Here is a 23,719-nt window from a genome sequence, read left to right as displayed (position 1 = left end):
TCCCAAAGGCTTTGCAGTAGCTAATTTCTACCAGAAATAGAACATTACTCCTCTATAATTTTTTTAAAATTTATTTTAATAGCAATGTGGTTTTCCCATTGTAAAAAAAAAACACAATCTCCAAAGATCATGTTTTTATTAGAGTTTAATCATGTTTAATTAGAGGAATTTCAATTTTTCCCCTCAATTGGATTTTACTGTGTGCACACATTTTGATTTTAGTGATGTATAGTAATGTTCTTGAGGAGTAGAAGTCAACTTCACATAGCGGAATTGTCAGATGGGTAGGCCATACTCAGAATGGGCAGAGAGGTGCTGAGAATTTCAGATAACCACACAGCAATCAAATGCCCCCACTTGGAAGCTGAGAGTTCATTCAGGCTAAGTAAATTTCCATTTTCTGTACACAGAAGCAGTTTGCCACTTTCTGATTCATCCTCCCCAGCTCCTGTGGCCACTCTCTCCTTTCCTTTTCATTAGATTTAATTGTAGTTAAAGGACATGTCTCTTTGACAGATAATTATTACCATTTGCTGTACAAGTGAAATGGATACAGTCTTGTACACCAGAAAAGATTGAATTAAGGATAGGGGGTGTGTTGGTTCTCTAACCCCTGTCACATATATATGTAAATCATGCTATGCTGTGGAACCTCATTTATAATAGTACTTTCAAACTTCCACTAGACAGGACATTTGCATTTTTATCATTGATTGCTTTCCTGGGTTACATTGGAGGCTGCAGTGTTATACACTGCCCTCAGACCTAAATGCAAACGTGTCTTTCCAGAATGTTCCAGGTACAGGGTCTTCTCTGAGCTGCCTCCAACTGACATGCCTCTCTTCAGACCATCTGATGTGTCCTTGAAGAGTGATGACATTTATTTCATAATTAACTCACTCTTTGAATACCACTCTTGATACTTGGGCATGAAGGGCTGTCCATCAAAATTTACTGCACTGTTTTCATTTTGTTTTGCTTTCTACTGTAGTTTACGATACTCATTTTATCCTACAATATTCTGTCCTCTGTAGAATTCTCTGCTCTTTAGGATTGCTCTCTGATTTCTGGCTTCCTTTACGAAGTGCCTCCGTTGTTGGAACAAACTGCACATCCCTCCCTGGCTTGCCACGACAACTCTCCTTCCCTTCAAATTTGCCTTTGTTTGGGCTCATTGGTGATGCTTCTCTTACTCAGGTTGTACCTCTTGATGTTCTATTCTTCCAGACAATCATTACATAAATACTAAAGTTAATCTTATTCTTGCATGGCTCCAATGTCATTCCAATACACAGCTCTGTCCTCTATAACCTGTCCATTATTGGTGTTGACTAGTGATGGTCCCAACCAGTAGAGGTGTATTAAGTGTGTGTTTTGTTTATATTATTACATATAATGTAATTTCACAAGATACCTATTCCTTTTGTAATAGTACACCAATGAGGGCTGCTTCATTTTTCTCGAGTATCTATGTAGCTCAGCAGCATTCAGGGCAGTTTGCCATTTGTAATGACTAATCTTGGATATCTATCAACTTGACACTCCTGGGGAAAGAAAACTTCAACTTAGGAATTGCCTCCATCAGATTGTTCTACAGGCATGTCCATGGGGGCATTTTCTTGATTGGTAATTGATGGAGGATGGTCCAGCCCTCTGTGAGCTGTGCCACCCTTGGGCAGGTGGGTCTGCCTTGCATAAGGAAGCTAGCTGGGCAGAATAAGGCAATAAGCCTCCAAGAGACATTGTTCTGTGGTCTCTGCTTTTGTTGCTGCCTCAGCCTTTGCCGTAGCTTCCCTTGGTGATTGACAGTTATTTGTGAGATGGAATAAATGCTGCTGCAACTTGCTTTGGGCCAGGTTTTTATTTCATCAACAGAAACTAACTAGGATAGAAATTGTATCTCTTTAATCATCATCAGCATACTAGGAATAAGTTTTAACAGTGATGATCTTTAATAGTTTTTGTGACACTTTTTGCAATAGAGAATTTAAGGAGCTTGTCCAAGACCAAGTTTACCAGCTACAAAGTAACAGCATAAGGGCTCAGGGCTAGTTAAGTTGTCCCCATTGCCTGTTCTTTTCCACGGATGTATCCATGCAAGAATTCATTCAGGGTGGACACTGTACAGCATCCCTGTTTTGCAACCTTTACATTGGGGAATGGCCAGTACTGTCTCCCTGGGCTTCCCACTCACTGGCATTCTCCAGGTTAGACCCTCTGCAATCTTCCAGTTTCTTCTGGTATTGACAGCAGCATCCATCTCCCTTCTTAGGCTCCAGCAATAGAAGAATTCATCCAGGAAACAGTAATAGAGCAAGCAGGGAAAGGTCCAATTAGAGCAAGTGGGAAAGCAAGACCACGCCCAACTAAACACAGCCTGAGCTGAGCGACAGTCCTGCCCATATGGGGCTTAGACTTCTCGTCCATCTGTTATCCCTTCTCCTGTTCCACATTTCTCACAATGGGAGGACCTTCCTCAGAAGCCCCTTTCACACAAAATTTTCTTCGATATAAGGACATGAAGAAGATGCAAGAATATGTATAAGAGGTTTTAGTGTCCAGGAGATTGAGAAGTCCAGTAGGGCAAAGGTTAGCGGCATGGCTCTTGCTCCCTTGTGAGGAAGCCTCAGCAGGTGTTTGAGCTGACCTAGCTGGAGTGGCCTCGGCCACCTATTGTTCTTAACATCCTGTTTTGGGGGCCTGAGTTGGGGAGCCCATCTGGACTTGAGTACCACCATTATATTTGCATCCTGTTGAGGGCCAGGAGCTGCCTCAGCTGGAGTAGCCCCTAGCCCCTAGTTTATCTTACGTTCTTTCTTGGAGTGGGTGCTGTTGGTCAGTTCCTGCAAGGCTAAACCCTTGCCTGACATCTCAGGTTATATGCCTTGCCAGAATGAGCGAAAGCATAGAGGACTGTTGTCAGAACCAAAAGTTACACTTTTTTTTCTTCTGGTTACTTTTAGGACAGTGAAGATCCCAGACTCTGCAGACGGGCTTGGGTTCCAGATCAGAGGCTTCGGCCCTTCAGTTGTGCATGCAGTGGGAAGAGGTGAGTCCTTTCCCTTCGTGACAAACTGCATTCTCCCATGCTTTGGCTGCTCCCTGTCCAACCGAAATGCTTCCTCATGGTGCTAGGATTCTCTCCTTTCACTCTGGTGGCTCACTGAAAGCACGTTCTAGAAATAATACATTAAAAGTAAAACCTCCAAAGTTCAAACTGTGTGTTGTTGCTCACGTCTGCATTTCCAGCATTTGGGAAAGCCAAGGCAGGGAGATTGCTTCGGATTTCAGGCTAGCTCGGTTGAGAATAATATATTTCTCAAACAAAGCAAAGCAAAACAAAACAAAACCCCCAAACACAAAACGAAACAAAAATGAGGCTAGAAAGATGGCTCAGTAAGTAAAGTACTTGCCCACAAATAACAGATTGTGTGTACATACCTCTAACAGTCACATTAAAAACAAAATGAAAAGAAGACCTTTGTGTGTCAGCAGTTACCTGTAACCCCAGCTCTAGGGACAAAGAGACTAGAGACTTCCCTGGGCTTTCTGGCTGTCTCATATATACTGATGGCAAATTCCAGGTTCAACGAGAGACCTGGCTCAAAAACTGAAGCACAATGATCTAGGAAAGACACTTGATATCATACCAATCTTTGGCCTCCACATGTACATACATATGTACACATATGTACACACACTCTCACACAACCCATGAATCAATCAATAAGTAATTAAATATCATCTAAAATTATTTAACATATTTATTATTGTTACAAATTTAATTGAAGAATGACAACCTCAATTATGAATTTTTTGTATTCTTTGGTGTAAATTAATGATAATTTTAAGGTTATATATTTGTATTCTTCTTAGCAGCAAATACATTTTGGGGTTTTGTTCCGTAATTTAAAAATGTGAGTTTTCAGGCTTTGTAGAGAGTCTTGTGGTCTTGATACCCTGTTGCTAAATATTTCCTTCAACTTTTTTCTTTGAGCCCTTGGTTAATCTCATCATGAAGTTTATTCTAAATGAAATAGTTTTTAGAGCCTAAAAGCATGTTTGTAGTTTACTTTACATCTTTGAAAGCCAAACAAAAATAAATACCTTTTGATATGTATTTTTACTTCATCTTGACACCAGTAAAGGGGGTGAGGCAGAGGTTTCCCAGTGCTGCGTATAAGTGGCCTGGCTGCTGGAGCAAGAGGAGCCTTGGTGAACAGAGGAAGCCTCCCATTTATGTAATAGGGGAGGTGGCTGTTCATAGCACTAAGAAATGCAAAACATCGCAGTCTGATCACTCAGACACACAGCAGGAGCATTTTGAAAGGGTGTTGCTATCAGAACCAAATTTATATTATAAAGTTAACCAATGTGCATAGGATTAAAAATATTAAATCTTCCTTCAAAAAAAATGTATCTTTCAACTTAGATTTCCACAGTGGATGGATAAACATTTAAAGCCTCTCTAATCACTCTTTCAATACTGTAGAACAGAAGTGTACTGTGACGGTTTCTGCTTTCTCTAACTTGTGACAGAAGTTTTTTCTCATACTTGGGGACAGTCTTGTGTGGGCCTGGTTATGTAAAACTATGGACCCCATCATTATCTGAGTCGGGGGGAGGCACTGTATTCATGCTTTTTGTTTTTTTAAATGAGAAAGACTGGGGTGTTCTTGTGTATTCCCTTTCATATATATATATATATTTAATCCAGTGGTGATCCATTATCAAACAAATTATGCCACAAGGAAGGGCCACTGTGGTGCTTCTTGCTAGCATTGCTGCTTCCAGGCCACTAGAGTTCAGCCTTGGATCAATCTAAGCATCTTCTTAGCCCTTTTTTTCAGAATAGCTGGGGGAAAAACCCCAAAATGAAACAACACAACACAAATCAACCCAGCAGCCTGCCAGAGTTATGGAGCCTGTGCCTCCTGGCTCACTGCCTCTGTCCTGCCGAGCCCTCATGGCTCTTCAGCCTTCTCTTCACAGGATCCTGCTCTGCTGGTTCTCTCTCTGTCTCACACTTGCTTCCTGGCTCCCAAGATGCTATTCTTTCTTACCTCACAGACACCCAGGCTCTAAGACATGTGTCCTTCAGCCTCCTCCAAGTATAATAAAGGTCCAACTCCAGGGTCTTCACACCAGGCAGCTAGGATCCCTGGGACAGGGGTTGCTCTGCGACTTTTTCAGTCTGTTTCATCTGCAGCCCTTGCACCAATTCTTAGCTCACTTCCCCCAGCAACTCTAAGCTTGCATACGAATGTTTGTACGTCTAGACAGCTAGGTGATTTTACGACTAGAACATTGCTCTCTGCTGAAATGTTCCTCCTCGCCTAAGACTCAATTCAGTGCGGGGAAAGCCATTTCTAAGAATGAACCATCCTAATGGAAGAGAGAGAGAGAGGAAAAAAGGTGTGTTTTTAAGTATAAAAGTTTTATTTATTTTTTGACATATACATTTATATTATTATACATACAATAAACTACTACAGCAAGAAGAATCATGACATAGTCAGGAATTATATAAATGTTACATTCTTAGTGTTTTGGCTATATGTATTTGTATATGTATATGTAAATCAATCTCCATCACATGTAATTATTATCAAATTTAAACATCTATCTAGACCTAAAAACATCTTAATCCCCAAATAACTAAGCTTAATTGTAAAACTAAACTATCTGGTCTTCAATCCCATCACAAACTTGAGAAGCAATAAAATGAATTACCTGAGTATACAGAGAAATAGAGAAAATGTAAAAAGTATTTGTGATTCCTTTATGGGTGAATTGCTTGCAATGGAAACCTTTTCCGCTATATGGTAAGTTTTACAGACACTGGTATAGTGTGTGTGTGTGTGTGTGTGTGTGTGTGTGTGTGTGTGTGTGTGTGTGTGTAAAATTCATTAACAATATTTGTTCATGTTTTGCTCAGACTCTATATTAATGGTTGGAAAATCTTAAGTCTCCAGTTGGGACCTGTCATGTACATATTTACATAGATACAAATGTACAGATGCATGTGCCTGTGCACACAGTGACAGGATGAGTGATAACTGCTTAATCCAATTGTTCACACATTCTCTGGTTCCCAACCTCTCATTTATGTTCAAGCAACCAGTTATAATTCCTAACTGGTTTGATTTTTTTTTTCCTTAAGAATTTCTTTTTAGGACTAGAGAGATGATTCAGTTGAAGGGCTTGCCCTGTTTTTTTGGACCTGAGTTTGATTCTCCAACACGTACCCCCTTAAAAAAGCTGATTCAGTAGTGCTCACTTATCAGTCTAGCATTGGGGAGGCAGAAACAGGATGGCTCATGAAGAGTGCTAAACAGCCAGGCTAGCTAATGACTTAACTCCAGGGTAGGTGGGAAAGCCTCACTCAAAAAAAAGTGAAAAGTAATTTAAGAAATGCTCCTTATTGACTTTTGGCCTATACATGTAAACACACACACACACACACAGACATGAGCATGCACATTGGTTTATGCATACTCACTCATATGAACGTGCACACCTCTGTACATACACAGAAACAAAACTGAAAGACTTTTAAAGAATTCATTTTTATATGCACAGTAAATTGTTGGTGTTTGAAAAACAAAAGTAATACTCTCAGTATTTACGGATTTTGTGAACAAACTAAATAAAGTTCATGACTCTGGTTTTTCACTTTTTTTTTTTTAACTATATAGATTGACTAGACATTTGAAAGAAAAACATCTGATTAGCAATGTAAGGGTTACTCAGTGATATTCCTTCAAAATAATTCTTCTGGGGGCAGTGGAATTTTTTATTAATCTCCATTTCGGTCATTGGTTAAAAAGCAGAAAGACTGAGGGTCAATGTTATCTGAATTAGATTCATAAGGAACATTTTAGGTATGCTTTGAAATGTTTAAGATTGCTCCCACTGTTCTATGTTGGATACAGCTGAATTCTTTTGCATGCATTTGATTTTGACAACTTTCCCCACTTGTGTTCTAAGGCACTGTGGCTGCAGCAGCTGGCCTTCACCCAGGACAGTGTATTATCAAAGTAAATGGAATCAATGTCAGCAAAGAGACACATGCCAGTGTCATCGCACATGTCACAGCCTGTCGGAAATACAGGCGTCCAATGAAGGTACGTACAAGATTAGATTAACTGAAAACTTGCATGAAATACGTAAGCATAGCATAGGCTAATGCCAGAAAAGCTTTTGGTTTCTAATTCTGTTCCAATTTAAGCACTGCACTGTAAATCTCATTATCATGTGTTTTATTTTATCTGTTAATCCTACCTAGAATTGGCTATGTTTAAATAGTTGTATTTTATCATTACAGTTTATTCTTGTAGACTCATTGCTTGTTTAAAAACAAGTTCTGGGGCATTTGACTTTCTTCCTTCTGTCCCTCTTTCCCTTTCAAATCCCATTGTTCCTGAGGCCTGAAGCCAGGGCCGGGTGCAGACCAGACAAGTGCTGCCACTGAGCTCATCCCTCAGCCCTTATTTTTGATAAGAGTTAATCAATGTTAAATCTTTAGCTACGAAATGTTATCTTGAGATACTTTAGAATATATAGTGATCAAGGATGTATAAGTATGCTCTTCATAATAACTCTTCTACTAAAAAGTATAGACTGTAGGTTTTATAGAGTTACATTTTAGATATAGTTGTTAGGTAACTGGATTTAGCTTTAAAAGAAAATACTTGGACTCTGGTGCCCTATATTTGACCACTTCTCTGGGTGGGGAGGCCAGACAGCATTCAAAGAAAGAATAAACAGGCTACCAAGATGAGACCTGATAGCCTATGACTATATAGTGGGGGAGGGGGTCTCCCTCGGTCATCGATCTAGGGGAGAGGAATAGGGTGAAAGCAGCAGGGAGGGAGGAACGGGAGGATACAAGTGAGGGGATAACAAGTGAGTTGCAATCTAAATAAACTAATGAAATAAAAAAGAAAAGAAAAAACCCAGAATATAGTTGCCAGTGTTTGAATTTTTAAGCACTGTCTTTTGATCCAGTAAATGCCATCAAATTGGAATCTAATATAAGCAATTTTATTGTTGTCTGAATAAAGAGGGACTATTGGCCTGGTAGAGTGGAGCCTGGGTTATCCAACTTGAGGAACCTCTGTGGGGAAGAGGCATGTGGGCTCCACACTGTGTGATGCGGTTCTCTTACTTTATTTTTTTTTTAATCTATACTTTCTTTTTTTTTTATTTTTTTCTCCTTTATTAATTTATTCTTGTTACATCTCAATGGTTATCCCATCCCATGTATCCTCCCATTCTTCCCTCCCTCCCAATTTCCCCTTATTCCCCTCCCCTATGACTGTTCCTGAGGGGGATTACCTCCCCCTCTATATGATCATAGGGTATCAAGTCTCTTCTTGGTAACCTGCTGTCCTTTCTCTGATTGCCACCAGGTCTCCCCGTCCAGGGGACATGGTCAAAGGTGAGGCACCAGAGTATGTGAGAAAGTAATATCCCACTCTCCACTCTACTGTGGAGAGTGTTCCATCCATTGGCTAGATCTGGGTAGGGGCTTAAGGTTTACCGCCTGTATTGTCCTTGGCTGGTGCCTTAGTTTGAGCGGGACCCCTGTGCCCAAATCTGCCTATCATAATGTTCTACTTGTAGGCTTCTAGGACCCTCTGGGTCCTTCTACTTTGCCATTCTCCCATGATTCTCTCATCTAGAGTCCCACTAGAATGTCCTCCCCTCTGTCTCAGTTTCCTGGTAAGTGAAGGCTTTCGTGGGACATGCCCCTTGGGCTAGTATGCAGATATAAGTGAGTATATACCATTTGAGTCTTTCTGCTTCTGGGTTAACTCACTCATTATGATCATTTCTAGCTCAATCCATTTATCCACAAATTTCGAGAATTCCTTGTTTTTAATAGCTGAGTAGTATTCTATAGTGTATATGTAGCACAGTTTCTTTATCCATTCTTCTATTGAGGGACACTTAGGCTGTTTCCATGTTCTGGCTATTATGAATAAGGCTGCTATGAACATGGTTGAACAAATTTTCTTGCTGTGTGCTGGAGCATCTTCTGGGTATATTCCAAGGAGTGGAATAGCTGGGTCTTGAGGAAGCCCTATTCCCATTTTTCTGAGATAGCACCAGATAGATTTCCAAAGTGGTTGTACTAGTTTGCATTCCCACCAGCAATGAAGGAGTGTTCCTCTCTCCCCACATCCTCGCCAGCATGTGGTGTCACTTGAATTTTTTATCTTAGCCATCCTGATGGGTGTAAGATGGAATTTCAGAGTTGTTTTGATTTGCATTTCCGTGATGATTAAGGAGGTTGAGCATTTCTTTAAGTGTTTCTCAGCCATTTGATATTCCTCTGTTGAGAATTCTCTGTTTAGTTCCATGCCCCATTTCTCGACTGGGTTATTTGGTTTGGTGGTATTTAATTTCTTGAGTTCTTTATATATTTTGGATATTAGACCTTTGCCCAAACTGGGAGGGTGGCAGGCTGTGTCTACCAACTCTAGGGCTGCTGTCCTGCAAAGCACTGACTCCACAGGAAAAGGGCTGATTTATTTTGCTTCCTAACGGGGTCAGAACTGAAATAGAAAATAATTAAAAGTTATGCACAGACTCTTAGGGATCTCTGGATGATGGCAGCTTAGGAAATATGTGTTGACCTGTACAATTGGATGTGACCTCCACCCCCAGACTCTGCTAAAATTAACCTTAGCCTTCCTCTTCTGTACTAGGGATGTACTAGGGAAACAAATCGATTCACTTGTGTTTTACTCCTTTTCACTTTCCACATCAATCTCCTTGGAGAATTCATGATCAGGAAATCATTAAGAGTCATAGTGACCTCACTGGGTACCACATACTGACAGGTACCCACTGGTGTGTAATGAAGGGCTCCCAAACCATGTGACTTAGGAAAGCACTTTCTTTCTCTGAATTTGACTGGAGGTGGCTTTTCTGAAGCTTCTGGTGTGCCTGTGTTCTACAGGACCTGCATGGGTACCCAGATACCCTCTTTATGGCACCCAGATGTGTGTGCCAAGCTCTCTTCCTGAGCTATCTGGAGATCTCTTACAGGGTTTTCCTTTGTGCATAGTACCAAAGTATCAGGAAGGAGTGTTTCTTGCCATGAACCTTCTTCCAGGATGAAACTTGCCACTACTAAACCTCTGGACAAATTGGGTCATTCAGGGCCAAGGCCAGGGTCAGGGTGAAAAGGACCTACAGGAAGGCATGGATACTGTGGGTATCCTTCCTGACAGCCACAGGAGTGTCCAAGTCAATTAGCATGTTGTGTGCGTGCGTGCGTGCGTGCGTGCGTGCGTGCGTGCGTGCGTGCGTGTGTGTGTGTGTGTGGTGTTGTAGATTGAGCCTAGAGCCTCGTGAATGTTAAGCATGCCTCTATTCCTGAGTTCTACCACATCTACAAACCCTTGCTCTCATTTTAGTGATTTATAGCAGCACACCAGCTAGACATAATTGTGGAGCTGATTCAGGCAAAAATGGATGTGGCATATTATATTACACTTAAGTAATTCGGTTCAATTTGATTTATCATCATGTTTATATACCTTAGAGTCGTGGAACCCTTGAAGCGTTTATTTGGAAGTTATTTTTTTCATCTGTCTTGTTTCCCTGAATATAGATGAGTTATGTGTTATATGAAAGGATGTTACATGACTTGGAAATTCTGTACAATGAGAGATATTCTTCTGATTTCCACATTGTTTTGATTCATATTACCATTAATATATTGTAATATATGTGTCTCTTAGAACCTTAAAATGGTATACATAATTATAGATAATTGGTGCAGCAAATAATTGCCCATTAGCATTTGCTTATTTTAAAGTAAAATTTTAAATTCACTTAGAGATATATTTGGGATGCTTCAGTAAGACATTTGAGAACTGAATGCTACTTTAAAGAGTGCATCTTTAGCTTAAATATGGAGAGCACATCCGAAGATAACGAGACAGAAAAAGTTGGAGTGTTGACTTGTCATTGGCTGTCTTTTTTCGCATTTTATTTCTTTTTTAAATTGTATTTACTGTTATAGACAGACTATAAAAATAAATAGGCATGTTGTTTAAGCTTCTTTCTTAGATGGGGCTATGAAACTAATACACATTCGGGCATCTATCCAGTATCTCTGAGAGTTTTCATTTCCCTCCCTTCCCTCCCTTCCAGCAAGATTTCATACAGTGGGTCTATGATAGTCTTGAAAGTGCTCATGAAGACATGCAAAAGTCCCACTCGAAGCTCCCTGGAGATGAGGCAGGGGATGCATTTGACTGCAAAGTAGAAGGTAGGTAGCTTTTTTTCTTTCTTCATGTACCTACGCTATTCTTTCCCATAGCACTTGTGTCTGCTCCCAAGTACCAAGGTCTTACTTAGATTTTTGAGCCGTGACTTGATACCAAATTTATATGTCATTTCAGACACGTAAGTAGTATTGGATTGTGGTTGACATATGATAGCATATCATGTTTTGTAAGTCCCCCCTCTCTGGCTCTCATTTATCTATTCACCCATTTTTGGAGGCAGGGCTCATCTATATGACACAAGTGGTCCTGCCTTTACCCCCTAAATGATGGGTTTACAGGTGTGCTTCCCTGTCAGTGTTTTTTTTTTTTTTTTTTTTTTTTTTAGATTTTCTCATTTAGTCATGAAAACATCAAAACAGAAAGTCTCACCAGTTACCTGATACCCTCTTTCAGGAAGAAGAAATTGAGCCTGTTTTGGTCAAGGCTCTGGGGTGTTAGTGAAGTTACGGAGTGGGCTGGTGTGGGGTTCCAACCAATGGTTTCCTTCTAGGAGGTGAATGTCAGTCAGACAGGTAGACATTTCTGTTTCTATATGGCTCACCCACAGCAAGCTGGTAGAAATGCAGACTGTCTTCCTCCACCCCAGATTTGATGGATCAGGTCCCCATTTTCATAAGATCTGCTTCACATAGGCATACACGTAGAAGAAACCCTTGTGTTGAGATCGTCTGTAGCTCTTTAAAAATAGACCCCTGGTTCAATCTCCCCACCTTGACCATATAAGAAGTGGTAAGTATATGTGCATCACACACAGACACACAGACACACACACACACACACAGACACACACACACACACTCACATGCATGCACGCATACACATAAACGTTTGGTAAGGGTCTTGTTTCTGAGTCAAGCAGTCATTGTTTGACCTGTGTTTAATGGCTCCTTTTCTTATCACAGCTGATGCTATTGTATTTGGGCAGCCTGCACTTGCCAAAGGCCATGAGTAATTTTTTTTTTTAAGAACATTTCCACAGAAGTCCTTGTATCCACTCTTACAGTTTTGTTGTATCCTTCCAACCTGTTTATTGGGGGGACGGGGCGGGGAAATCTCTGGAGACTTCTATTACATGGTGAATTTCCTCCAAATAAATAGTTGGAAAAATTATTCCCTGGAACTTCAGATATTATATGTGTGAAAATCTGTCCTTATTTTCCAGACAGCACCTGGGTGTCTACAGCTCAGCTCTCACCTTCCTAGGGAGTTAGCGTGTGCACACACACACACACACACACACACACACACACACACACACACACACACACATTAAACTGTCAGTCCCACACCGTGCCTTTGTTCTAGAGGCCCACTGTGATCTCATGTTTTCACCTCGCTTTCTGACCAACTGGTGTTACCATCAAGCAGTTTCCATACTTTCCTCTTTCATTTAATATTCTGGTAGGATGATTCTTAAAATCCAGAATCTCCTTAATTTCACTGATTGATAATGAGGCATACAGTGTGGGTCCTACACTTGCCCCACTGAGTGGAGATATACATCCCTCACATGGATGTGCTTATTCTCTTCAACACTCTTCAGACTCTTTTCCATGGGAGGTCTTGGAATGTAACACTTAACTTACTGGCTGTTGTTGATTAAAATTAAGTCCTACTGCCCCCTCCCAGAACAGGGTGGAAGCTGAACTTTCTGCCTCAAGTCACATGACTGGTTCCCTGACAACTAGCTCCCATTTTGAAATAATCTTAGTGATCACCCAATGTGCATAACCATGACTTACTGTTGCTTGCAAAATCTTGTTATAAGTAAGAAAAGAGGGCTGGAGCTCTGGGTCAAAAGCCAACTGGGACTAGCAATCACATAAATAGGGTGTGGCTATCATGGCTACTACTCAGAATGTTTCCAAGATTTCACTTATTTATTTGTGTGTGTGTGTGTGTGTGTGTGTGTGTGTGTGTGTGTGTGTGTGTGTGTGTGTGTGTCTGTGTGTGCAGATGCATGTGCTTGCAAGTGTGAGTATATGGGTGTGCATCTGGAAGGTGGAGAGCAACCTTGGATACCGTCCAGGTACTCCATCCATCTCCTTTGAGACAGGGTCTCCCATTTTTCTTGAGCTTATTGATTAGGCTCAGCTGGCCGCCCAAGGAAGACTGGGATTCTCCTGTTTCTGCCTCCACAGCACTGGGGTTGCAAATGTGTGCCACTATACCTAGCATGTTTATATGGACTCTGGGCATGAGGCTCAGGTTCCTCCTGCTCACAAGGCAAGCACTAAGCCAACTGTGCCAGCCTCCTAAGGCTTAACTACAAGGATTTTTTTTTCTGGGAAAAAGAGTCAAAGGACAACTGTGTCTACTCTTAGTGTGTGACCTGTATACATTGATTATGAAGGGTTTTCTCTCCATCCATGGAGGGATGCTTAGCTCGATTGGTCTAACACATGTGTACTATAATAACAATCTCAGCCCCACGAGAGCAATAAGGTTGTTGGGAGATGTGATGTTACTTACTCACAATAGGATTAGGGTCCTAGGGCTTTTAGTCCCCATTTGGGATAAGTTGGCACAGGTTCACATCAAAAGATTGATTGGTTTATGTGGCAGATAGGAACTGAATTGGAGATTTATTTACTTTAAAGTAAACTGGTATTCTACATTAGCATTTTATATATAAATACATAAATAATCTAAAGATATTTTATTTTCTCTCACTCTGTGTCTACTACTAAGCCACACAGTAGTTTGAAATTTATAGGTATTTACTCCTCAGCTTTCTGAATGTAGACTCAACAGAGTGCAGTTAAAATTTCTAGACAGACATTTTCATCCAGAGAACAGTGATGGACTGTCTCCATGAATTTTTCTCTCCAAGATGCTGTCTGAGAAGCTTAAACATCTGGAAATAAAAATGATCCTTGCATCTCTTTCCTGTTCTGAAATATGACCTGTTTTGTGGCTTTTGTGGTTATCTGACCCTTTGATCACATTTTCATCCCATGTTTGTGGCCATTTAAAAATCTCTGACATTGATTCATATACATTTTGTAAAAAGACTTTTGCTCATTTGTGATTTTGTGTGTGTGAGTGTTTGCCTACATGTGTATATGTATGTACATCAAGTATATGCCTGATGCCCATGGAGGCCAGAAGGGGATATCTGATCCATAGGTGGTTGTCAGCCAACATATAGATGCTGGGATCTGAACCTAGGTTCTATGAAGGAGCAGAAACTTCTCATAACTGCCAAGCTTTCTCTCCAGATCCTCTCATTTGTTTTAAATGAAAACAGATGCAATTGCCTCTATAGTGTTAATATTAATATGAATCAGTATGTATGTGGTCCACTGATCAAAGTGGCATATCAATCAGACTGGTTAGGTTAAAGTGGCAATATTTCAACCTGTCAAATATTTACTTTTCCTGAAAAATATTTTTGTTTTTAAAGCATTAGCAAGAATATGCCATTTATCATGTCTAACTTAGATAGCCTTTAAAGAACGCTTTAAAATAGTCAGAGACTCTTTGGGCATAATGGTATGTGTCTTTAACCCCAGCACTTGGGAGGCAGAGCCAGGTGGATCTCTATGAGTTCAAGGCCAACCTGGCCTACATAGTAAGTTCTAGGTGACCCAAGGCTACATGTAAGATCCTGTGCCAAACAAACAAACAAACAAACACATACTCAAAATCACCTGATGATGAGGAAAAACCATGAACTGGCTACAGCAAAATTGTATTCCAGAAGTCATCGACAAGTTCAACACCATGGCCATCATCGACGGCAAGAAGGAACATGTGAGTCTGACGGTGGACAATGTCCACCTCGAGTACGGGGTTGTATATGAGTACGACAGCACGGCGGGCACAAAGTGCAACGTAGTAGAGAAGATGGTGGAGCCCAAAGGCTTCTTCAGCCTAACTGCCAAGGTATGAGTGACTCTGTGATAGTAAGATTTCTCTAAACTAAATAACCAATGTATCTCTACTTTATTATATAGAATAAGCAGAGGTTATATTCTATATTGCAGAGGCTAGCTCATTCAACTCTCCTCATTATTAATTCTTCATTAAGTTCTTTTTATTGATTCTAGGAGCTGAGTGTTGCATAGGTTGAGAATCCTGCCCAGACAAGGCTTAGCTGACATGGTAAAGATCTTGCTGGATCTTTTATCGTTGTTTTGCTCCTAATTCAGGCCAAATAACAGTTTTCAGATAATTTTCATGATTGCCTTTTAAATGTACATTCTCTATGAGTACTTCATGCCATAAAATGTTAAAAAATTCAAATTCCATAAGTGCCAAAATGTTGGGAAACTTGGAAGCCAGTTTGTAAATAGAGTCACAGAGGTCTGTTTTGTTGTTGTTTGTAAATGATGCTCTCAGATGGTCCTTAGGTAAAAGCAAGGCAGAGAAAGAGGAAGTATCTTTAAATCTGAATGGAAATGCCATGTGCTATGAAAGAGATCAATCTGCTAGCCCTTCCAATAGATCCAGATGTGCCCTCTTCACATCTGGGCTTCAGTGTTCCAGTTGGCTTTTCTATCATCCCGTGACAACTTTGACTTTACTAGTTAGAGAGTTAAAATTGAGCTTCTTGACCTGTGTTTGTTTGTTTTAATTAGTGTTTCAAATATGCATAGTTGAAATGCTACCTATAGTAACATTCATTTACGAAAATTGAGTAGTAATATTAATGTAGTGATCCAAAGGGGGTATATTTAAATAATCATATTTTAATCTTCTAAATGTTAACTTAAAGCACACATTCTGATGTTATATACCATTGTACATATTTGTATATTTTAAAAATTCTACCCTTTCTGAATAATATTGTCTTATTAACTAGGATCATGTCAGAGCTTAGGACCAGGTGGATGATCATAAGTATGCCACTTTCATTCTTTAGCTAGCTCCACTTTGCAAAATCACATGGGTTTTTCTATGTGTGCGACTGCATAAGTTAGTGTGACAACTGAGTGTATTACGTCAGACATCCAACAATCCCCATCACACTGTTGACGAGAAAGCCAGCCCTGATGTGTGCAGACCTGTGAGCAGATGAACCTGTCCTCCACATTCAGGCAGTGCAACAGGGAAGCAGAGGTAGAAAGAGCCAAAATGAAGAGAGCATTGGTGCTTCTCACAGGTTATAGAGTGTTCGGGAAACTCCAGTGAGTTGAGGTACAGAAAGATGCTCATGCATGTGTATGTGCTCACATAGAGCCTTAACTTGGATGCAGTACATGAAAGATCTGCTCATTGAAAACAGCCAGAGCTCAGACACTGGATAAGGACCACTTTTTTCACTTAAATTTCTTTTTACTTTATTTTTAATTTTTTTAATTTGTTCACTTTACATCCTGATTGTAGCCCCCTCCCTCATCATCTCCTGGTTCCCCCCTTCCTCCCTCCTCATACCCTCTCCCTCCATCCCGTAGTGCTCAGAAAGGGGTACCCTCCTCCCCTAACATCTGATCTCAGCCTATCAAGTCTCATCTGTACCACCTGAATCCTCTTCCTCTGTGGCAAGGCTGCCCTACCAGGGGGAGGTGATCAACATTGCTGGGGGGCAGGGGTGGGGACAGAGTCCATGTCAGAAGTGGTCCCTAATCCCCATATTGTGGGACCTACAAGGAGACTGTAGTGCCTATCTACTACATCTGAGCAGAGGGTCCAGGTCCACATCATACATGGTCCTTGGTTGGTGTATTAGTCTCATTGTAGTGTGATTATCCTGTATTATGTACCTAGTATCCACTTATGAGTGAGTATGTACCATGTTTGTCTTTCTGGGACTGGGTTACCTCACTCAGGATGGTTATTTCTAGTTCCCTCCATTTGCCTGCAAATTTCAAGATTTCCTTGTTTTTAATAGTTGAGCAGTATTGTGTAAATGTACACAGTTTCTTTATCTATTATTCAGGTGAGGGACACCTAGGTTGTTTCTAGATTTAGGCTATGAATAAAGCTGTTATGAACATAGTTGAGCAAATGTCCTTGTATGGTGGAGCATACTTTAGATATATGCATAGGAGTGGTGTGACTGGGTCTTGAGGTAAAATCATTCCCAATTTTCTGAGAAAGTGCCAGATTGATTTCCAAAGTGGTTGTACTAGTTTGCACTCGCTCCAGAAATGGAGGGATATTCCCCTTTCTCCACATCCTCACCAGCATGTGCTGTCACTTGAAGTTTTGATCTTAGCCGTTCTGACAGGGGTAAGATGGACTCTCAGGACTACTTTATAATGTACCAAGATACCCCCTTTTAAAGGTTAATATGAATTCCTTTTATTTTTTTTTATGATTGAAAGTAGATTTCTTCCATACAATATATTTTGATTAAGGGTTCCCCTTTCTTAACTTCTCCACATCCTCTCTACTTCCCTCCCCCCCCAAATTCACACCTTTTTTTTCTCTTATTCGAATACAAACAGGCATTGATGGTTATAATGATAATGATGATGAAGATGGTAATGATACAATCCAGAAAAGGACAAAACAAACAAACAAAACAAAACAAAACGGAAAGAGGCAAAGAAACAGCACTGGCAACACATTGAGATGGTGGGGGGACACACATTCTCACATACAGAAAATCCATGAAAAAAAATTCAGAAACCGTGGATATATGAGTTAAAGATCGATAGCTAAAAAACATTCTATAAGAGGCCTAGACAAAGCATTGTGGAAACTTTTCATTTATTCAGACGCTCAGCGGGCAGCATGATGTCTGAATTCTCTGTGGCATGTCTACGTAACAAGGATATCAATGCTTTCTCTTAATTTGTTGTTGTTATTGCTTTTGTTGATCTACCACAGAATTAGGCGAGGGGAGATACTCTAAGTGAATGTCTAGGACAGATGTTCAGGAGAAGTGCACCCACATCAGAGTGAACTGATTTATCCAGCAGGAAGCCTTTGAAGTCTGCTTGGCTCCCTGAACAGACTTTTATCATCCTGCGAAAGCGAAACCTTAGATTCCAAATAGACAGGTTAAATCAGTTTCCAGGCTGTGCCTCATGGACCCTTAAACCCAGGCAACTGCAGTGCTAACCTAGGGAAATCGTATGTCCTCTCTTTTAAAGTTGCCTTTCTTTTCTTTTGTGTACATTTATCACTACAGATTCTGGATGCCCTAGCAAAAAGTGATGAGCACTTCGTACAAAACTGCACCAGCCTTAATTCTTTGAATGAAGTGATAGCTGCTGACCTTCAGAATAAATTTAGTACCATGTGCAGTGAAAGAATTGAACATATACACCACAGAATATCCAGTTATAGAAAGGTAAGTTGTCTGAATTTTACATGAAGTTGTTACAAAAGTTACTGTTTGAGTGACATTTAAATCACTTTCTAATATCTTCTTTAAATATGTACTAGTATTCCTTTATTGAAATAATAATATTTATATAATTTTTCTTGATCAATTGTCTGTTAAGGTAACAAAATGTAACAAAATGCTTGAGACCAAGTAATTTGTTTTTTCCCTTGAAGGTCTTTGGCACGTATATTATAGTTTCCAGTGTTGTATGAACATGTATGTCTCTGTGTTTATTTGTGGTTTTTCTTTGGCTCTTTTTCTCCTGGTGGTTTGTTTGTTTCATCTTATTTTTGATTGTTGGCTTTTGTTTTATCTTATTTTCTTTTTTATTGTTTTCATTTTATTTTTTAGATGCTTATTTGCACTCTAATGAGAGGGAGAAAGAAAAGGTGTGGATTTGGGTGGGTAGGTAGTCAGGGATCTGGGAAGAGTTGGGATGGGAAACTGTAATCAGAATATATTGTATAAAACCTCTATTTCTAATTAAACAAACAAACAAACAAACAAACAGATAGACAGAAGAGGAAAAATAGACCAGGAAAAGATTCTTATGAAAATAGATCCCAAGATCCCATGTAGTTGCTGAAATTGAATGCTATATCTGACTTTCTGAGTCATGGCAGCCTAAATGAAAAGGGACATAATCTGCTATATACTTATCAAAATCCCTGGGATCTATGTATGTGTATGTATCCATGACTGTCCTACTTAAGGTTATTACTGCTGTGATGAAATACCATGATCAAAAACAACTGGGGGAGGAAAGGGTTTATTTCCCTGCTCCCTGCAAGGGCTGCTCATCCTTGAAGGAAGTCAGGACAGGAACTCAAACAGGAACTTGGAGCTGATGCAGAGGCCATGGAGGGGTACTGGTTACTGGCTTGCTTCCCATGCCTTGCTGGATTCCTTGTAGAACCCAGGACCACCTGCCCAAGGAAGGCACCACACACAATGGGCTGGGCCCTCCTCTGTCAATCATTAATTAAATAAGTGCCCTACAGGGTGACTTACAGCAGATCCTATGGAGTCATTTTGTCAACTGAGGCTCCCTCCTCTCAGACGACTTTAGCTTATGTCAAGTTGACATAAAACTAGCCAGCACCATAGCCTGTCTTGGGCTCATTTTCTAAGGGAAATATTTCATACCAGTTTAATTTTGCAGAATTCATACTTGAACAGCGTACTGATATCATTTCTAACCCTCTCTTCCTATGCTTCCCCTATTTCATCTCAAATTTATAACGCTCCCGTGTATGTGTGTGTGTGTCCATACGTACTGAGCTCATTTAGCTAGCATTGCTTATACATACATGTGTTTAGGGCTGATGTTTGGGGATTGGATAATCTATCAGGTAGCTTGTCCTTGAGGAAAACTGTTTCTCCCTCTGTCTGCAACCATTGATGGCCCTTCATCAAGGCTGTGGCCTTGTGAAATTTCTCCCATCCACACTGTTTAAGCCACCATAGTGTTGAGCTGTCATGAATAGGAGTGTCCCTGTCACATCTAGGATACTGTCTAGCAGCAGATTTCCTGTTCCTCGGGCTCTTAGAATCTTTACTCCCTCTCTGGGTGATGCTCCCTGACTCATAGACATAGAAGTTACACTGTAGATGTACCAAAGGAGGCTGGGTCCCCATGGTCACTTATTGTTTTCATTTTTATCAGTTGACACACTAGGTTTTATTGAGGCAACACCAAGAAGTATCATAGATAGTGCTCATAAACAGGCCTCTGCAAAGACTTAGTGAAAACGAATGCATTACTTTGTGTGGCAGACACTCTCAAGGCATAGGTCACTGGCTCTGTCTTCCATAATAAAGTGAAATCAGATTTGTTGTAAGATGGGCCAGGAAGAAAAGGACAATACTTAGCAGCATGGCACAAGGAAAAGTTACTTGGGGATTCCTGCCCTCTCACACTTAGCACCTAATTGAAAAGAAAGATCAAAATATATGAAGTGAGACTAGCCATGCCACTTTCACCAGCCATAAGTCCCACCAAGATGACCAAATGCTCTGGCAACACACTTCCTGTTTGTATGAGGTGCTGACTTAGAGCCCTGTAAACCTACACACCAGTTTTTGGATGTCTATTAGAGGCATCAGGCAACGTGTGAAATGATTTACAGAATTATTTTTGCTTTTGTATGTATTTGTGGTGTGTGTGTGTGTGTATGTGCAGGGGCCCGAAGAGGTCATTGGGTCCCCCAGAGTTTAAGTTACAAAGGGTGTGAGCCACTGATGTGGGTGCTGGGAACTGCTCTGGGAGGGCAGCATGATCTCTTAATATATGAGCTATCTCTCCAGCTCCCTTTATATATAATTTTACCTGGAATTATTACCAGGAATAATACATTACCTGTTTCATTGATAAAGTAAATGAAGTTCCAAGTTGTCAGGGAACTTGCCCAGTGGCACACAGCTGGCACCAGCACTGGTGTTTGAAGCTTGCTATTTGTTTTGTTTTGTTTTTCTATTTTAACTGTTGTTATAGTTTGCTTACTTACATTTGATACTGTGTTATCATATACAGCTTATATGATAAACTGCATTGTTCAGACTAAAAGAACAATAAGAACTCTGTAAAAAAAAAAAAACCAAGTCACTGGTTTGAATAGTCAACAATTGGTAGCTTTCATGATGAAAAGACATGTGAGGTGGAGTGTGCATACTGGCTAGTTTTCTGTGACAACTTGACACAAGCTACAGTCATCAGAGAAAGGAAGAAGACTCCAGTTGAGGAAATGCCCCCATGGGATGCAGCTGTCTTGCTCAACTTTGATGTGGTAGCTTTGGTTATCTTATTTTATATTATTTAAAAAGAGAGAATGAATATTATAGGAATGAGACTGGGCTAATTGATAGCGAAGCCGGGTTGTTGCCTGGCTTAGCAGTGGGAGTCTGAGTGATTTCTAATCAGAGTAGAAAAGGAATGAAATCACATTTTTTTCCAGTGAGTGTTCGGTTTAGAATAAGGCAGGAATGTAAAGTGTTCTTTGGTGAGAATCAGAGTGGAACTGTTTCTGGTCTTTTCAAACTGCATGAGTTTAAAATATTCTGTGTTTATATAGGAGCAAACGGGTCTTGTGACATTTTAAGGTAGACATGGCCAGCTTAGTAGGCAATCATCACAAATGATAAAATTCCTATCACTGAACTGCAGACTGCATTGTGATATTTGTCACTGGTTGAATTGCAAAGTTCTATGCATGCTGAGTCTTGTCTTGCTTCTGCCTCTAGGAGAGAACTCTTGCCTCAGGTCATTCAGCTGAGGCAATATCTGAATGTTCTCTCACTTTTATTTTTAATCATGAAACAACTAGTCTGGCAAGGCCTGATCACTGTATAAACTGTGTTCATTGTCATCTTACTTGCCTTTAAATAAATTTAAAATTATTGGCTTTTTCATTATAGGAAGATGTAAGGTTAGCATGGAAATATGTCAAGGACCCTCCCAGTTTGAATGGGATATAGCCAATTCTAGCAGCATAGAGAAGAGTAGTTCACTGTACCTATCACGCTAGACAGCTTTAATTCCCACATATTTATTTTGAAGCTATTATTAGCAACATTTTTTTCTTTCAAATGAAGGGTTCAATGTGCTTCTTTTTGTGAAATAAAAAGTATCCCCAGAACTCATAGTTCAAGGTCTTGTTAGGCATTTTCAGAGAAGCTTTCCCCTGAAGCACATGGGAACAAATACAGAGACCCACAGCCAGATATTTTACACACACATACAGACACACAAACACACCGACACAGACACAGACACAGACACACACGGGGGCGGGGGCGGAGGAGAGAGAGAGAGGGAGGGAGAGAGAGAGAGAGAGAGAGAGAGAGAGAGAGAGAGAGAGAGAGAGAGAGAGAGAGAGACTCTTAGGAACATGCAGCCCTAAATGGGGTGTCTCCTTCAAATCCCTCCCCTGATAGCTCAGAAAAGTCCTCAGAAGAGGAGGCAGAAAGAGTGTAAGCACCACAGAGGGATGAAGTACACTAAGAAAACAAAGCCTTCTAAATCAACATGATCAAAGTTCACATGAACCAGGTCTTCTGCATGTATGTATTGTGGCTTCCAGTTCAGTGACTGTACAGGTAGGTACCAGAGCGTATGAGTGAGCGGCGCACTGATTCTTGTGCCTGCTTTTGGGCTCATTTCCTTTCATAGGTCTTTCTTGTCCAACTTTGATGTGATAGTTTTGGTTTATATTACTATATTTTATTTTATCATATTGAAAAGGAGTGAACGGAAACCCAGCCACTAAGATAAGGGCTAACAACTGAGCTGTCCTTTATACCTCCTGGGAGAGGAGTCAGTTTTCTCTAATGGACTGGCACTGCCTATAGCAACCACTCCACAGAAGGCTTCATGTCAAGGACATATAATGGACTCCACAGTTGTGTGTGTGTGTGTGTGTGTGTGTGTGTGTGTGTGTGTGTGTGTGTGAGTGTGCGAACGCTTTTATTTAGTTACAGTTTGGTGGTTTTAAAAAAGTTCTTTTAGGGTGTTTTTGTTCTCTTGGCTTCGTAGGGGTGGCTTTTGTTGTATTAGGTTTTTGTTTTTTGAAAAAGAACTTAAAGTTGGTTAAGTAGGAAGCATAGGGGATCTGGAAAGACTTGGGGGAGGGGAAAATATGATCAAAATATATTTGAATTTAAAACATTTATATAATAATAAAGAAAAAAGAAGTATCCATGGAAACTAAAATCTTAGGCTGGCTTTATTTTATTCGGACCCTAAACATTTTCAGTTTTAAAACTAAGAGCCTATCATTTCCAGTAGCTTCTATAGCCAAGGTCCTGAGACCATAATAGGATTCTTACAGGCACCACATGTGTTTCTGTCCATGGAAAAGACAAGGTTGGAGCATCCTGGACAATTGAATGAATCCTGAGCAGGAATTTATCCTCTGGGTAACACAATTGTGACTGGTTCAGGTGTAAAGCTGTGCCTTGCTCTAGAAACACAGTCTTCTTATACAGTATGGAGAACCCTTCTAACACAACTGTCACTGTCTTGGTTGAAATAATCAGACTTATTGTGAGTATTGGGGAGTCCTTTGTAAGCATCCTAGAGGTAGTTCCTGCTTACACACACACACACACACAAATCACGGGAAGAATTGGA

General features: G+C 40.3%; 1 protein-coding gene across 1 annotated transcript in view; it reads left to right on the top strand.

Moving 5' to 3' along the window:
• Positions 1 to 23,719, top strand: part of PREX2 (phosphatidylinositol-3,4,5-trisphosphate dependent Rac exchange factor 2) — a 291,433-nt gene that overhangs the window by 128,667 nt on the left and 139,047 nt on the right. The window contains exons 19-23 of the mRNA XM_084782996.1: positions 2,964 to 3,049; positions 6,991 to 7,127; positions 11,173 to 11,290; positions 15,013 to 15,197; positions 18,394 to 18,555. Of these exons, the coding sequence (XP_084639122.1) occupies positions 2,964 to 3,049; positions 6,991 to 7,127; positions 11,173 to 11,290; positions 15,013 to 15,197; positions 18,394 to 18,555 (688 nt within the window). The remainder of the gene's footprint in view (positions 1 to 2,963; positions 3,050 to 6,990; positions 7,128 to 11,172; positions 11,291 to 15,012; positions 15,198 to 18,393; positions 18,556 to 23,719) is intronic.

This window comes from Acomys minous (assembly GCF_964271855.1).
Source record: "Acomys minous genome assembly, chromosome: 1".
Classification (NCBI taxonomy): domain Eukaryota; kingdom Metazoa; phylum Chordata; class Mammalia; order Rodentia; family Muridae; genus Acomys; species Acomys minous.
The sequence above is the reverse complement of the archived record's forward strand: the minus strand, read 5'-3'. Positions and strand labels throughout refer to the sequence as shown.